Source organism: Podarcis bocagei, assembly GCF_964188305.1.
Source record: "Podarcis bocagei genome assembly, chromosome: 15".
Lineage (NCBI taxonomy): Eukaryota > Metazoa > Chordata > Lepidosauria > Squamata > Lacertidae > Podarcis > Podarcis bocagei.
Genome location: NC_138141.1, coordinates 19,499,479 through 19,515,276, shown reverse-complemented (window position 1 = coordinate 19,515,276; position 15,798 = coordinate 19,499,479). Strand labels below are relative to the sequence as shown.

The 15,798-nt window shown below is 44.0% G+C and overlaps 2 protein-coding genes across 4 annotated transcripts in view; one reads left to right on the top strand and one right to left on the bottom strand.

The window, feature by feature from the left end:
* The first annotated feature begins 1,483 nt into the window (after positions 1-1,483).
* On the top strand, positions 1,484-2,808 carry CLDN25 (claudin 25). The gene has a single exon (XM_081172264.1). It carries the CDS (start codon positions 1,808-1,810, stop codon positions 2,516-2,518), a length of 711 nt encoding a protein of 236 aa, XP_081028390.1. The 5' UTR covers positions 1,484-1,807; the 3' UTR covers positions 2,519-2,808.
* Positions 2,809-4,612: 1,804 nt separating this feature from the next.
* USP28 (ubiquitin specific peptidase 28) overlaps positions 4,613-15,798 on the bottom strand; it is a 33,811-nt gene continuing 22,625 nt past the window's right edge. Inside the window, exons 18-26 of one of the 3 annotated variants that reach the window (XM_081172473.1) lie at positions 15,524-15,669; positions 15,178-15,363; positions 14,094-14,189; positions 12,442-12,620; positions 12,014-12,092; positions 10,314-10,393; positions 8,909-9,032; positions 7,800-7,995; positions 4,613-6,019 (exon numbers count right to left, since the gene is read on the bottom strand). In XM_081172473.1, the coding sequence (XP_081028599.1) occupies positions 5,844-6,019; positions 7,800-7,995; positions 8,909-9,032; positions 10,314-10,393; positions 12,014-12,092; positions 12,442-12,620; positions 14,094-14,189; positions 15,178-15,363; positions 15,524-15,669 (1,262 nt within the window). In that variant the 3' untranslated portion in view covers positions 4,613-5,843. The remainder of the gene's footprint in view (positions 6,020-7,799; positions 7,996-8,908; positions 9,033-10,313; positions 10,394-12,013; positions 12,093-12,441; positions 12,621-14,093; positions 14,190-15,177; positions 15,364-15,523; positions 15,670-15,798) is intronic. The other 2 variants (XM_081172474.1, XM_081172475.1) reach the window with 2 other exon arrangements.

Genomic DNA, 15,798 nt, shown 5'->3' with positions numbered 1-15,798 from the left:
ATCTTAGGGCTGAGCTCTGAAGACACAGCCCATGTTTCAGTGCTAAGTCCAGGCCAAAGTGAAGCTTTTGGAAGATGTGGAAATTTATCAGCATTGACTGCTTGTACTTTACTCGACAATAAAGTAGGCAGACGAGTAAGAAGAGACAGGGCAAATAAACACGGTAAATCTCAATGCTAGACAAATCCACACGTGGAGAAACAGATGGGGAAATCATATAGGGTGGCTGAATGAACCCCCAAGGATGTTTGGAGGCTAGAATGTGCTTGGTTAGGGTAGCCTTCCCCAGCCTTAGAGGGCTCTGTCTATATTAAGCAAAAGCTCCCATCAACCCCAGCCAGCACCCCACGCAGTCCAAGATGTGTAGAGGACCTGGCTAGGGAAGGCTTGTTTAGGAGATGAGTTGACTGATTATTGCAGTGCGGTTTTGTCAGCATTTGGCTAATAGCATGCAGAAGAACCGATATTGCAACCCAGGAAGCAAGATTATTCTATATTTAGTTCCCTCCTCATTAAAAAAAGTTAGCAGTTTATAAACTTAAAAGGAGTTCACTGTGTGCGTACACAGTCCCACACAGAAGCAGGGAAGGTTGCAGTTGATTGCTCCCACCTTGAACGGACTGTTTCCAACAACCTTTCCATTTATTAACTAGTGCACAGGTCCCGAGAAGCTACTTGAAAAGACAGGTGGCATGTGCATTACACTGATTGCAAAAGTTATCCAGCAAGCGACCTTCGTAAGCTGCTCCTTGAGCAAACTGGGCCCGTCACCTCTGATCCCTGAGTGGTCTCTTGGATCCTTAAGTAGAATCGCAATCTATACACAGCTGTTTTCTCTGAGCTTTGTGTTATTTACTCAGTATCTGGAGAATGGCCAGGTTTTTGGGGGGGAATCTGAGAAATGACGAATACTCCACCCTCTGCAATGGGGAAAAAAGGCTCAAGCACCACTCAAGAGAACCTTTCAAAGCTCATTTTAAAGACACATTTCCTCAGCCCAAGGGCTCGTTGGTAGATGTTGATCTTCTACTGTTGCCAGCTATGGTTTGGAACTTCGCACGGGACAGAGAGACACTGGTTTGTTTCTTTCTTCCTTCCCCATTATCTAGATCAACTCATCTCCCATCCATGTTTTCCCCTTCCTTCTACAGTCATCTCCCTTATTTCCTATCCAGAGCTTTTGGACAATGGAGCATTTGGCGTAACAGGGACCATCTGTCCCAGCTAACTTGAAGAGATGAGCAAAATATGAGTTAAAATCCCCCGGCTAATTGGTGAAAAGATCAACATGCTCTGCCAGTAATATGGTAATTCCGCAGAGGCGGTACTGCACACAGTGTTTCTGCACAAATGGGTCTGTAGAAATGAACACCTGCATAGTGGGATTTCAAACTGCAAAGCCTACAGTTATCTTTGTGTCACATTTCGGTGAATCTGTTTGAAGAAGTTGCTCCATCAGCCTCATCTGTGCCCGTTCGCATGCTGAAAGGGACTTGGTCGATTGCATCAATTCAATTAACGTTGACATTTCTGCCTTGCACATGAATTAAGTTGAATTAGGATTTGTAATTTTTTCCCCTCCAGATAAAGGCAAAACCAACCAGATGTGAAAAGCTTGGCCACACCTTGGAATGAGTGGTATTCTCTTCAGCTCCTCCTCCACTGCTCTTTTAAAAAACTAGCACCAATTCAGATGGGCTCCATTGAAACCTACAGCATATGGATGGCACCGTAGCTCTATCAAAACTTCTGCCGCAAGAATCAAGCTCATCTGGAATAGAGAACATTCAAAGGCAGAGAGTTTTGTATGCTGGTCGAGAGTCCAAATATGGCTTGGCATTACAGTACCATAGGCCAATTGGGGGGATTAATTATCTCTCTCTTTGGCTGGGTCTCCTCTTGTGTTACAACTTCTATACCTTTTTGGAAGAACCTCAACTTGGAATTGAATGAACTGGAGACATGGAACACAGGGCTTTGGCATGCCTGCGTCATTCAGGATGAAAACATAATGGAGTGCAAAAGCTATGGCTCCCTCTTAACCCTCCCTTTGGAGTTCAGAATCTCTAGGATTGTAATGGTTCTCTCTAATGGACTGGGATTCCTTGCCCTCTGTATTTCTATTTTGGGGTTGAACTGTCTGAAGATAAGGGAACAAAACCTGGGACTGAAAAAACGCCTCGGAATCACCGGAGGAATTCTCTTCTGCATTTCCGGAATGGCAACCCTCGTGCCAGTCTCCTGGGTTGCCTACAACGTAGTGCGAGAATTCTGGGATAAAACTGTGCCAGAGATTGTCCCAAGGTGGGGATTCGGTGAAGCATTATTCCTGGGCTGGTTTGCTGGGTTTTTCCTCATACTAGGTGGGTTTCTTCTGATCTGCTCAACTTGTTTCCTACAAACCCAAACAAAGTCGAAGTGGTTCGCTGTCCACCGTAAGCCAGAAGTGCGAAAGGATCCCAGGTTACAAAGTCATCATCAGTACTTGCCACCTAAAAATGCAGACCTTGTAATCTGAGCTGCCTACTAATGTCTCTTTACAGGTTTCATGAGAACCATTTGAGATGGCCAGAATGGCTTATATCTGACTGGCTGGAAACTGGGTTATTGTCTAGGATCCTTCCAAGCATCCTTTATGGAGCACTTTTTTTTGAAAAATATGCTTGGGGAAGCAAACATTCTGTACTTACATGTGTCATACCATTTTGTGTGGCATTTTCAGTGGCAACAGGGATACCCATCTCAAGTACTGCAATGCGGGAAACTTAAACATAAATGCATAGAAATAAATTGTTTTCCTTCAAAATTTGCAAGAGTATTATTATATTAAGATGGGGACAGGGGGAATGGATACAGGATTAGAATCCCAGTTCTTACCTGTGCAAGACTAATTTTTCCTCAGTCCAAACAATCAGGAAAGTGGCTGTTTAACGACATACCCCTTCACTGGAAAGAATTTTTGTCAAGGAGACTGGCTGTAGTTATGATATCCAATGTCAATAGCAAGGTATCAAGTTTTATTTAACAGGCATTGTCAAACCTTTTAAGGAGTACTTAATTGCACTGTAAAAAAATAATGAACCGTTTGTTTGCTTTTCACATGGATCAGAAATCTCTGTCTTTTGAGACAAAACAGTAATAGGGTTTTGGGGGAAATGGCTAAATGGACACTTCTCAAATAGAAGCATGAAGCATAGAGAAAAAGACCTTGCGAATTATAGTTTCATTATTTGTGGTGTCTCTGCTACTGACTTCACCCAGTAACGGTGCAATCTTATACTGGTCTGCTTAGAAGCCCACCCCACCTCAAACTCAATGGGTCTTACTCCACTGCAAGTAGGTAAAGGCTTGCAACCTAGGATCCATATGGTAGGTGTTGAATGAAGATGATCTCTTTACCGTTCAACCTACCTATGCACTGAAGCAGGTAGCAGGTGAGATGAGTACATTGAACATGGCAGTGGTTTTGAACTTCAAGAAAGTAATTCTAGATTGAAACTTTGGCAGAAGCTCCTTTAAGTTGCATTCATCAACAACATATAATTCCTTTCTTGGGCAGATTTCAAGGAAAGATTAGGTAGGCCTGGATTATTTGCAAGCCTGATTCTGTTGATAACACAGATGCTCTCATTTGGGGGCAGGGAGGGGGAAAGAGTTTTATAAGTCTCTCTTCTGAATTCTACAAGTTAATCAGAGCAAAAACGGCATGAATACTTGGATGGTTAAGAGGCCCATGGTTAGGCTCCTGGTTAGTCCTGGCAACGCCCAAATCTAAAATGTAAAAAGTAAAGGCAAACAACATTTTCTCTAGGAGGCTTGTTGTTGTTGTTTAGTCGTTTAGTTGTGTCCGACTCTTCATGACCCCATGGACCAGAGCACGCCAGGCACTCCTGTCTTCCACTGCCTCCCGCAGTTTGGTCAAACTCATGCTGGTAGCCTTGAGAACACTGTCCAACCATCTCGTCCTCTGTCGTCCCCTTCTCCTTCTGCCCTCAATCTTTCCCAACATCAGGGTCTTTTCCAGGAGCCTTACACCTATGTAATCATACGGGCCCAGCCTATGTGCACAGCAGTCCATCCCAAACTAACCAGTCAATGTTTTAGATTGACCAAGGATCAGCATCACAGGCTAAATAATGAGGCACACCACAACTGGAAGTAGTGGAGCAATTAATCTATTCTTAGCACCAAAGCTAGTAGGATGCAGACTAAGTCATGTTATATGGCTAATCCAGTGGTGACCTTTGCAAAAATTATGCAATAGCAAACACTCCCAGTGTTCAAACACAGTTGAGAAAAGGAGAAAGATAAAGTCTAGACCATGGGTAGGCAAACTAAGGCCCGGGGCCTGGATCTGGCCCAATCGCCTTCTAAATCCGGCCCGCGGACGGTCTGGGAATCTGTGTGTTTTTACATGAGTAAAATGTGTGCTTTTATTTAAAATGCATCTCTGGGTTATTTGTGGGGCATAGGAATTGGTCCCTCCCCCAATATAGTCTGGCCCCCCACAAGGTCTGAGGGACAGTGGACCAGCCCCCTGCTGAAAAAGTTTGCTGACCCCTGTCTAGAGAGACTTATAAAACTCAAAAGAAACAATGCAATTCACTACAAATTTAAATAGGGTAAAATTCTTTATTGCACATTTAATTAAAACAGAAAAAGGCTTCTCAAATATGTATTTCCATTTACATCCCGATTGCCATTGTATTCCAGTAAAACAAAGATTGCTTAAAAATATTGGCAGTAGACTTTGCCAGTTAAGCAGTATCTTTTTATAAAGGTTTATTATTCCTGACTTCAGAGCCCTTGTCACTGCCAATACTAGCCTGATAATGAAAATTCAGTGATTGGTAATAAAGGAAATATGCTTTGGGAGGTCAGAAAAGCAGTTTCCTTAGGGGTTTTGTTTTGCATCTCTATTCTTGTCCTGGAATGACTTTTGCAATTCTGTAGCAACTGTAAAATATTGCCACCATCACCATTTCTCCTGATGGCATCAACTGTGTTTTGAGTTGCTAGCATACACAAACGCAGTGTGCACGAATGCCTGTATTTTTTATGACCCAGGCTACCAGGTTCTTCTGTTACCGCCACATCAGGAGATATCTGATGGAAAGGGCCTCAACTGATAGGCTCCCATTTTAAGGTGTTTTTCCACGAAAAAGGTGAATGTGAATTATTGCTCTTAAAATTACCTACGACTGTCTGGCTTATTCCCTGAATCAGTCCTGCTTCGATGTCAATGAGGTCCAGTTTAAACAGGCTTCAGGTTACATGCTCCCCATTGTGCTTTAAATGCACTCCCTTGTGTTGGCCCAGTCATACGCAATGACAGCACAACAGCTATCAGCACTGATAACATACTGCTGGCATTGTGACACATGAATAGACCAGCATGTGTGGCAAGTGCATTCAAAATACAACAGAGCGTGCATGGAATGCTCACAATGAGCATATCAAACCACTGTATACTCCATAAGAATTGAGCACAACAGAAGTATATATGTACAATATGCTGTGTTTAAAATTTCCGTCTAAAAAAATAAGTGTCTTCCTACCGTGTTCTTGTAGGAAGCCAAGGCAAACGCAGTTATAGGCAACGTAAAACAGTGAAACCTCAAGACACGTTCTAATTTAGTGCCTGCCCATATATGGTGCACACCAGAGGGTGTCATGTCCCATTTAGCCCTTTTCTAAGCACAGTTTTGGTTAGGTCTGAATGTGGATTGTCTCAACGTAGCATCTCTCTTCCTTGCTCCATTCCAAAAGGTGGTCGGCAGCTGGATCCCACACGCTGGTGGGCCTGTGGTCTCCAGAGCTTAATGCAGTACAGTCGGCAGTTTTTATTTGACAGTGACAGTCGAGGCCCCGTGAATAGATTCCATGACAGCTGCAAATCGGCTGCAGAGATCGTAGGGAGAATTGGGGCGGATCTTGGGTGGTTCTTTCAGAACTATGCCCTCGGAGGAACAATCTAGCAGGCGGGGTAGGAATTCACTCAGTTTTAGCTGCAGGTCCTCTGTAAGACAAGAAGAGCCAAATAACAACAACAACAACAACAACAACAACAACAACCACCCAACAACAACAACAACAACAACCCAATAGCAATGCTTTGAAATCTTGTTGAAACTAAGATTGTGAAATGTAAGAAGATGCAGGAAAAACTCTGGAATGCTTATCTGTATGTCAATCTGGAAGCTCCCTCAATCATGTTTCCCCTTCTCCCACTCCTTCAAAGCAACATAATGGCATTTATAAGTTAAAGGGCACTTATTGACAACTTCACCAAGCACTTCCCATAAACACTCGTGAAGACAGTGTTGCAGACATCACGGATGTCTACAAACTCAACTTGCAAACACTTACAACTGCACCTCATTCTCAGTGCACAGTAAGAGATACCTTTTAAGTTGTACCCAATTCACAACCACCTGCATTTTACAAGGTGGTACTGGTTAGATAAGCTACTTATCTAAAAGGAAATATTTCTCATCGTTAGCAACTATCTGCAAGTCTGAATTGCAGATGTGAAAAAGCTTTTTCATGAAAGCAGTTCATGAAAGCAGAACACAAGCAAACTCAACTGCAGAAAGCAGAGCTTTTGTCTATTTTGAAATAGTATTTTAGGGCCAATACTTCTTCCTGACACCCCCTGCTGGCTGAAGTGAACAAAGTTTAACCAATGTATTAAAAGGTACCCCTGCCCGTATGGGCCAGTCGTGTCCGACTCTAGGGTTGTGCGCCCATCTCACTTAAGAGGCCGGGGGCCAGCGCTGTCCGGAGACACTTCTGGGTCACGTGGCCAGTGTGACGAAGCTGCTCTGGCGAGCCAGCACCAGCGCAGCACACGGAAATGCCGTTTACCTTCCCGCTATAAAGCGGTACCTATTTATCTACTCGCACTTAGGGGTGCTTTCAAACTGCTAGGTGGGCAGGAGCTGGGACCGAAAGACGGGAGCTCACCCCGCCGCAGGGATTCGAACTGCCGACCATACGATCGGCAAGTCCTAGGAACTGAGGTTTTACCCACAGCGCCACCCGCGTCCCTTAAACCAATGTATTAAAATCTAGCAAAGAAAAATGCACAACAGATTAACTTCCAGGTCATGTGTGCTTATTTTAATTCATGATATGTTCAGTAATATTCTGCCCCCTGCCCCCAGAATCTCTGGGGTAAAGACTGACATGCCACGTGAAGATTTAAAAGTAAGTTTTCTGATCAGTGTGTACCTTTGGTCACAGGATGTGCCAGGTACAGATGCAACATGTACAAGTAATTTCTGGCAACAACAAAACATTTTCTATCATTCCTCACCCCAGGAGAATGCTGCTTGGCGTACACAGCAAGCTGCTATAACTGGAACGCCCCATACAAGTATGACTGTTGAGAGGCAGGTGTTACTTCTGCTTGCGAACAAGAGGGGAAATGAAAGAATCAAATCCCATATTTTGAACACAGAGATCTAGTAATTCAAGAAGGCAGTCTCTCCAGTAAACTTTAGATGCTGTAGCCCACCAGATGCTGTTGAACTCCAACTCCCATCAGCCTCAGCCAGCAAGGCCAATGGCCAGATATGATAGGAGCTGTAGTCCAGCCGACATCTGAAGGGCCACATTTGCCACCTTGGCTTCAGGGCTAAGCAAAATGCAAATGTTGCGGATTATCGTAATTGTGCAAGGGCATTTTACTGACAGTCTTTAGAAAAACAGTCAGGAGGTACACAAAGACTAGCAATACCAGGCGAGAGACAGGATGATAGCAGCACGGAGTAAGAGGTCCATGACCCCCTTCTTACCATTCATGTCCTTTCCCAGGTAAGCACACCAACGATTTCTCATGACCTCAACGGCATCCAGGTCATCCTTTGAGGTATCATTGCTGATGAGGAGGTGCATGCAGGGGATGATCAGCTCATTCAAGATGTTCACACCTTCATCCACGCTCAACTCATTGCTACTTTCAAACAGAGCTGCTGCAGCATCATTCAACTTCTGTGGCAAAACAATATGAGAAACACATTTATGGGTCTTTGGCAACAGCTCAGCCTGGTGTCTGTCACTTTCCGCAATGCTTCCTGTGGCAAGTTTTAGAGTGCAGCTGAACATTTAGGGGTTTTTGTCTGCTTAAAAGAACTTTTTACATTGCCATGGCAAAAAAGAGCCCAAACATCTGCCGGATATTCCCCTCCCTGCAAAGTGCCCCAACCTGAGACAGGTTTTCACTAATCCATTCAGGAACCAAGAGATAGAGCACACTATAAAGGTAAAGGACCCCATAGCTATTAAGTCCAGTCAAAGGCGACTATGGGGTTGCGGTGCTCATCTCAGGCCGAGGGAGCCGGCATTTGTCCACAGACAGCGTTCCGGGTCATGTAACCAGCAGGACTAAACCACTGCTGGTGCAACAGAACACCGTGATGGAAACCAGAATGCACAAAAACGATGTTAACCTTCCCGCCACAGCGGTACCTATTTATCTACTTGCGCTGGTGTGCTTTCAAACTGCTAGGTTGGCAGGAGCTGGGACAGAGTAACGGGAGCTCACCCCATTGTGGGGATTCGAACTGCTGACCTTCTAATCGGCAAGCCCAAGAGGCTCAGTGGTTTAGACTACAGCGCCACCCACATCCCTTAGCATACTATAAAGGCAATACGTGAAGGGGTGGAGAAAGCAGCACCCATATAAGAGCCAAGACCACCAGAAAATTAAAACTATGCAAGGAAGAGCAATGGCACTGTGAGGACAACAGTGTATTAAAGCAGTAAACTCCATTTCCATAAAGAATTGGATCTGCACATGAGAATAAGATGAAGATTGAAAACAAAGCAATGATTTGGAAGCAGATCATTCTACCAGCAAGCTCCTTGAAGGGGTGGTGGGAGGGGAGAAGGGGATAATACCAACCAAGAGACATTTTCTTCTGTACAGAGCAATTAAAGATGCATTGGCGCCTCTGTTGGCTCCCTTCCTCCGCAAGGTCAGATTGCTCTGATAGGCATACACCAGATAGGTCAGAGCTTCATAGTACCTTATAAGAACAGGAAAGAGGGTGAGAGCTGCAATCTTCGGAATTAAAACAGGTTGTGCAAGCAAACATTTATTGCAAACTACAGCAGCCATTCATAGCTCTTATACTTGCTTGGGACACATGGCTATAACCAGTGCTTTTTTTCTGGGGGTACACTGGGGTAACGCATACCCCTAAACATTTTGTGAATCTAATGGAAGAACCCAAAAATTTTAAATTTTTTTGTTTCTTCTCTAGCATGGTGAATTGTCAGTTCCATTGAATAACATGGTGAATCGTCAGTTCCGTTGATACCCCCGATGGCAGCCTCATTTCCTGTCACAGTGTTTCAGACTAAAGCAAGCGTTTTAATATGTGAAGTAGGAGTTGGAATCTAGCAGAGGAATCGGGAAGATGTTAGTGCACACAACCTCATGCCAATGTGGAAGTGACTGTGAGCTGTGTAATATGAAGTAATGCATGTTCTTTGTACATTTGTGCATTTAATTTTTCCTGATTTGAACTATAAAATGGTGATTTTCTTGAGTCAAAATGAGAGTACCCCTAAAAAAGCACTGGCTATACCTATCTGTTCACTACTTCCCTGTGTTCAGAAAATAAGCCCTTCTGGAATACAAATAACTGGGAAGGGATGCTTTGCTTAAACGAGCTAGGAACATTTTCCCAGTGTAGCCCATGCACCACTCTGTAGGAGGACAGCTGCCTAGTAAGAGCTGGCCCACAAACTAGAACATTTACCAAAAGTCACAGGAACACAACTGTACCCTGTTCAGAAGTTCCTGCTCTCCCCTCAGTGCATGAGGGATTACCACAAGCATCCTAGCACCACCCTTCTTCACCATCTTTATGTATAGACTATGGACACTCCTGTGTCCATTAGAAGAAGGCTTGTCCAAGTTTGCTGGAGTCTTACTAATTCACCTTACTAATGAAACCTTTTGAGCCAAAGTGTTCATGAGAAGATACAGATGCAGAAGTGGCAACATCATGTATTTTAATATTTTGCTGGAAGCCGCCCGGGGATGGGCGGGGCATAAATAATAAATTATGATTATACACAGTGGAAAAGTAGTACTTCCCCACTCAAGTCGTCCCTAATTTCTACTTGCTATGATGCACCACCACAGATTTCAACAGTCTGTTGAAAGAATATTGAAAGGGTCTAAGAATAGGGTCAGTCTGTTGAAAGAATATTGAAAGGGTCTAAGAATATATCCACCAATCCTCAGCTACCTTCCAAATCTTCATCACAACCTTTAGAAGCAATTTACACAAACTTACTGTTTATTCTGATACAGTTCCAAGCCTGTTAAGAGGTAAATAGATACTTTGCGAAACAAACTGTAGTCTTCGTGCCATTTCTGTGCCAGAAAAAGAAAACGGTCACAATCCATTACTGGTTCAGTAAGCCCCACTTTATTCACACCTGGCTTTTCTCATATTGCTCCTTTTCTCTTGTTGCTTTTGGGCACCGCATTTTTCCATCTATAAGACACCCCCATGTATAAGAACGCCCCCCCCCTAGTTTGGGGGACTCAATTTTAAGAAAATGAGGGGAGATGGCCCAAAGTTGTTGAGCTTCTCCCCCCATGCAACTGCGGGCAGAAAACACTCCCTAGATCGTTTCCCGCGTGCAGTGGCATCGTGGGAAGTTGCGCTCCCTCCAACCGGAGCGTACGCCACTCCCCCCCCATCCATGTATAGGACGTCCCCTGTTTTTGGACATGATTTTTGATTCAAAAAACCTTGTCTAGTACACAGAAAAAATATGGTCATCATCATCATCATTTGTATGCCACCTTTCCACAGTTAAAACAAAGCTCAAGGCAGCTTACACTATGAAAAGATTGACAGTTACAAACATAACAAAGTAGTCATAAAAATAAATAACACACATCAAGACTACATAACCAACCAATTTCCACATAAAAATATACAAAAAATTAGTATCAATAACAGCAAAAACTCCCGACAAAATTTTCCCCAAAATACCCCAGTCCTTGCTGGGAAGCAGCAGAAGCAGCAGTTCTTATGAAACCTGTCAGCCCTAGGTCAGGTGGAGAGAGGCAGGAATCATAGCCCACTTACAAATTATAAGATGCCTATTATGCACTTCACCCTCATTTTGGGTATATGCAGTAAGGCTGTGCGCTGGATTCAGATGAATCATGAAGTGAATGTGAAGCAGGATATCTACAAGACAGCAAAGGGAGCACCTGAAACACTCTGTAGTGTCTCAGCAAGCCAGACACTTTAAAAATGCTGTAGACACGTTTCTACTGAAAATGGATGAACAGAATGCTACTAAATTTGCCATAATATCTAAATGGGATGTGGAGGGGAGGCAGGGCACTCTTATTTCTGCTACTGTTTATGTGTGGAATGGAACAGATTTTATCCAGGATACGGAACAGGGCAAGAGGAAATATAGACATCTCAGACAGAGCAGGTAAAGGTAAAGGGACCCCTGACCATTAGGTCCAGTCATGGCCGACTCTGGGGTTGCGGCGCTCATCTCACTTTATTGGCCGGGTCATGAGATTCTGGGTCATGTGGCCAGCATGACTAAGCCGCTTCTGGTGAACCAGAGCAGCGCACGGAAACACCATTTACCTTCCCATCGGAGCGGTACTTATTTATCTACTTGTACTTTGACGCGCTTTCGAACTGCTAGGTTGGCAGGAGCAGGGACCGAGCAATGGGAGCTCACCCCGTCGTGGGGATTCGAACCGCCGACCTTCGGATCGGCAAGTCCTAGGCTCTGTCTGTTTAACCCACAGCGCCACCCGTGTCCCTTCAGACAGAGCAAGTAACCCTCAAAATACAACTCTGAAGAAACTTAAGTGATCACCATTTATCTGAAGGAAACCGATTTTCCTTTTTTGGTCACAAGAGTAGCGTTTGCTCACCTAACAATTAGGCTGCAGCTTTGACACAAAGATATAAACCAGACCTAAAACTTTAGGGCTGAGGCTCCTTACCTTATACTCTTCCATGTCCACCTCATCAGGACCAATCTCTTTCAACTTAGCTCGAGCTACCTTCATAATGCTAATTGATCTGTTCACAGAAAGGAGGAGAAAGCTTAGTGAAGTGATACCCAAAAGCCAGAGAATGTCAACTGAAACATCTCTTAGATTTAGCTTGTTTTGATATTACATCTATATATTTCAGAGGTGCAAGCAGCGCCGACTTCCTGGAAGCTGCCTTCTTGGCCCATTGAGGGGGAAATGCAAGTTAGAAACGGAGAGCTAAAACTACAGAACAATAAAAATCTCTTTAACCATCTAATACTGATCAGTGCTACCACTCCTACCAAACAAAGCCCCCATGTAGCACTTTCAAAGCAATTCTGTGCCCTTCCTTTATTCACACAGAAGACATTCCAGCTTACGTGTTCTGAACAAACCTTTCATCATAGCTGAGGTTTTTGTCTGCAAACTGCTCCAGAAGAGTCCGTTCCACCACTTGCTTTGGCGCATTGTTCTGTAGGAAGTAAACTAGGACGTGCTGAAGCCGGGGGTCATTTTGTGGTGTTGGAGTCTCTGTTGACAGCGAGTACAGCCTGGAGTATTCTTCATGGAATGCCTAATAAAGCCAAAATTGGAACAATATCAGCCTGACAATTATGAATCCACAATGCAAGCAATTCTTAGACTTTGAGGGACATTCTTATCAATAAGCTCCTCATGACCAACATAAGCTGGATGTGCTGAAATTAAAGTCCTATGAAGCCAAGCAACTGCAAGGTCTTGTTTTGCTCTGCAGATGACCGTCATGAGGCCTTGCTCCAACCATGTCAAAGTAGCTCCTTGGAACTGGTATGCAAAAGCTAGTGCCATATGATCTACTGCAGCAATACCGAGGATTTTATTCAGCGCACAACTCCAACAACAACAGGAACAAACTGATCTCTACAACTGTGATCTTTTCTGTGAACCGCCCTGAGACCTCTGGGTATAGGACGGTATATAAACTCAATAAACATTAATAATAATAATATCATGCAAGTTTTGCTTTTGACGGCAGTTGGCACTTTGGGCTGTTTCCGGAAGGCTGCAGGGCTACTAAGAAAATTCCCAGCGCATTGGCCTTCACCAATCATTCAGAGGATTTCCTGAAAGATGGGCAATTTCCACCTCTCCACTTTGAGACAGCAAGATTTCTTGAGATGTCCACAACCTAAGCTAGAAACATGAGTCCTCATTTGGAGACTTCTACAGCTGAGAAACAGGCTCAATGGATACCAGACAAAAGATTTCTTAACAATATACATACATGCATGCATCGTTTTATTTATATGTTGCCTTTCCAAGGTTAAAACCACACTCAAGGTGGCTTACAACATGTTAAAAACCCCCCACAGAATTACAAACGTAACAAAAGTAGTCATAAACAATAAATAAAACATCAAAAAGTACAACCAAATTAAAGAATTTGCATAAAAATCATAAGATCTAAAATAAATATAGAAAAAAATCAATAAAAGCAGCAATCCCTGCCCCCTCAACCCCTAACAATACCCCCAAGCAGGGGAAAAAGCAGAATAGGATAAATGGTTATCTCTAGGTTCTAAGTTTTCTAACTACAAGGAGAAGCCCTCCTTATGTAGAGGAAGGATGAATGAAGGAAAATCAGGATGCCACCCTCTCTAGGACTAGAAAGAAGCTTCACAAGCCAGTCCAGTGCTTCCCTTGGTGATGAGAAGACCACACCTTGTAATATATATATCCAATAGCAGTAGTGGAGGGAGCTGCACTTTGGGGTGCATGCAACAAACTTCTACTCAGAGTGGAATGTTTATGCTTTAAGAGCAGCAGCAGTCTTGTCATCTCAGTGGAAGACAGATATTAAGAAGACTCCTGGGAGGAGAAACTTCAAAAATCAGTGAAGATCTGCTTCCTCAAAGTGGAATATCAACCTCTTGTGACGGAACAAATGATCTCTGCAATCAAGACATCGCAGGACGGAAAAACGAAGTAAGGAACAGCCACGTGGCATCTGTAGCCAATGTTTCATTGCATTTCTCCACTGCCAAGAGGCCAATGTGTACAATAGTACCTTAACTAGCCCTGCTTCAGACCCATCCCGATCAAAGGTTTGACGGGCTTTAGCAATAGCCAGGATCACACCTTGCATGGCAGGACTGAGCATCATCTGACAGAAAGAAGAAAAAAGAAAGATGGGGAGAGGAAAAATGAAAAATGCTACATGATGAAAGAGTCGGAACAGGCAAGAGCTAAGACATGCAGAGTCCAGAGTCAGGGTTCTACTTTCTTCCATACCTGGGGCCTTCCAGATGTTTGAATTCTGAACTGCAACTCCCACAGCCCCAACCAGTATGGTCATGGAAGCAGCCAGTTGAAGACTGCCCTGCATGATTATTAAGTTACTTTGATTTGTTCACACATTTGTAGACACACCTCAACTTTGTGCCCCTCTACCAACTATGACTTAAGTGTCCACATATGCATTGAGAGGGTCTAATGAAAGATGAGCAGGAATTAAGGGCAATTAAGGGGATGCAGAGATACATCACCCAAGTCCTGACCCATGCCCGTTTCCTGTATGGGATGACAGTGGCATAATGCGCAGGTCCACTTGTTCCACAGCAGGTTGCTAGCAACTGGCTTACTTAACCTACCAGTCCTCACCCACATGCTGAAAACCCCCAGCCCTAAAACATACTGTCCATTTAATCCGGAGACAAAAATGATGGTGCTGTCAGGATTGCTTCTGTGCACAGGAGAGCAGTCAAAATTTAGGACTAGGAATGCTGCCACGTTTTCAGAATGTTATGTGGCTTCACCATCTGTGGCCTTGGATGTCAAAAAGACCTCAGTAGAGGTAAAACAGCTTTAGTATTTTTATTTTTAAGTGAGCAACCTTGGGGAGTAATCTCGTGTCAAAGAAACCAAACCACTGGTGGGAAAGTCTGCAATCCTAAGCACCACCATTTGGATGGTTTGAGAGACAGCTCTGGGATGTTTACTTCCAAGCATAACCCATCTGAAATGGGAAAGATGCAGCCCGTGAGGGCAGTGTCTGGCATCTTCCCTAGTTTGCAATGCCTCAGAATGAAAGATGCTCATCCCCAACATTTTTGCTTGCTGCAAAAAAGACACACAGACACATAGCTGTGTACCTCTTCATTATATCCATCTGCATCTGATCTAACTAGAATCTTTCCCACACTGGGGATATCCACTTCAGAGATCTGTGAGCTGGGTGGGGCAGAAAGCTCCATCCCCTTAGCATCCTGTGGCTCTTCTGCCTGAGTGGTGGGGTTTGCTTCTTCTGGGAGGTGCTGCACTGGTTCTGCCTCCTTTGACTGTTGCCACACAGAGATAAGAAAACAGAAAGAAATCAGAAAGGGAAATGAAAGGCAGGCCAGCAAAGCAAAAAAAGGTTCAAGCAAGAGGAGGCAGGGAGCAGAGGCATGGAAAAGGGTGGCTACAAAGGTCCGGAAGCCCAACAATTGCTATTTTCACCTTGTCAAGAGCTGCCAATCCACCAGCCTTCTCATATGCATCAGCTGTCTTGGCAATGGCTTGAGCCGTCTGTTCCTTGGCAATCATGGCATGTTCGGAGGAGAGGGAATGTGCCATCCGTTCAGAGCTGGAGGAACAAGATCTTTCTGAGGGGAGAAAAATAAGCGTAGTGCACAATTTACTCTCTACGTCCAGCAAGACATTTAGAAAAACATAGAACTAGACAAAATGTTAGAAGCTGGGTCGTGCCTGGCCCTGAGCTACAGCTAGTGTGG

Bases quoted from the DNA above. Each gene is read 5' to 3' on its own strand.
- CLDN25 (XM_081172264.1), top strand. From the start codon at position 1,808: ATGCTGGTCGAGAGTCCAAATATGGCTTGGCATTACAGTACCATAGGC.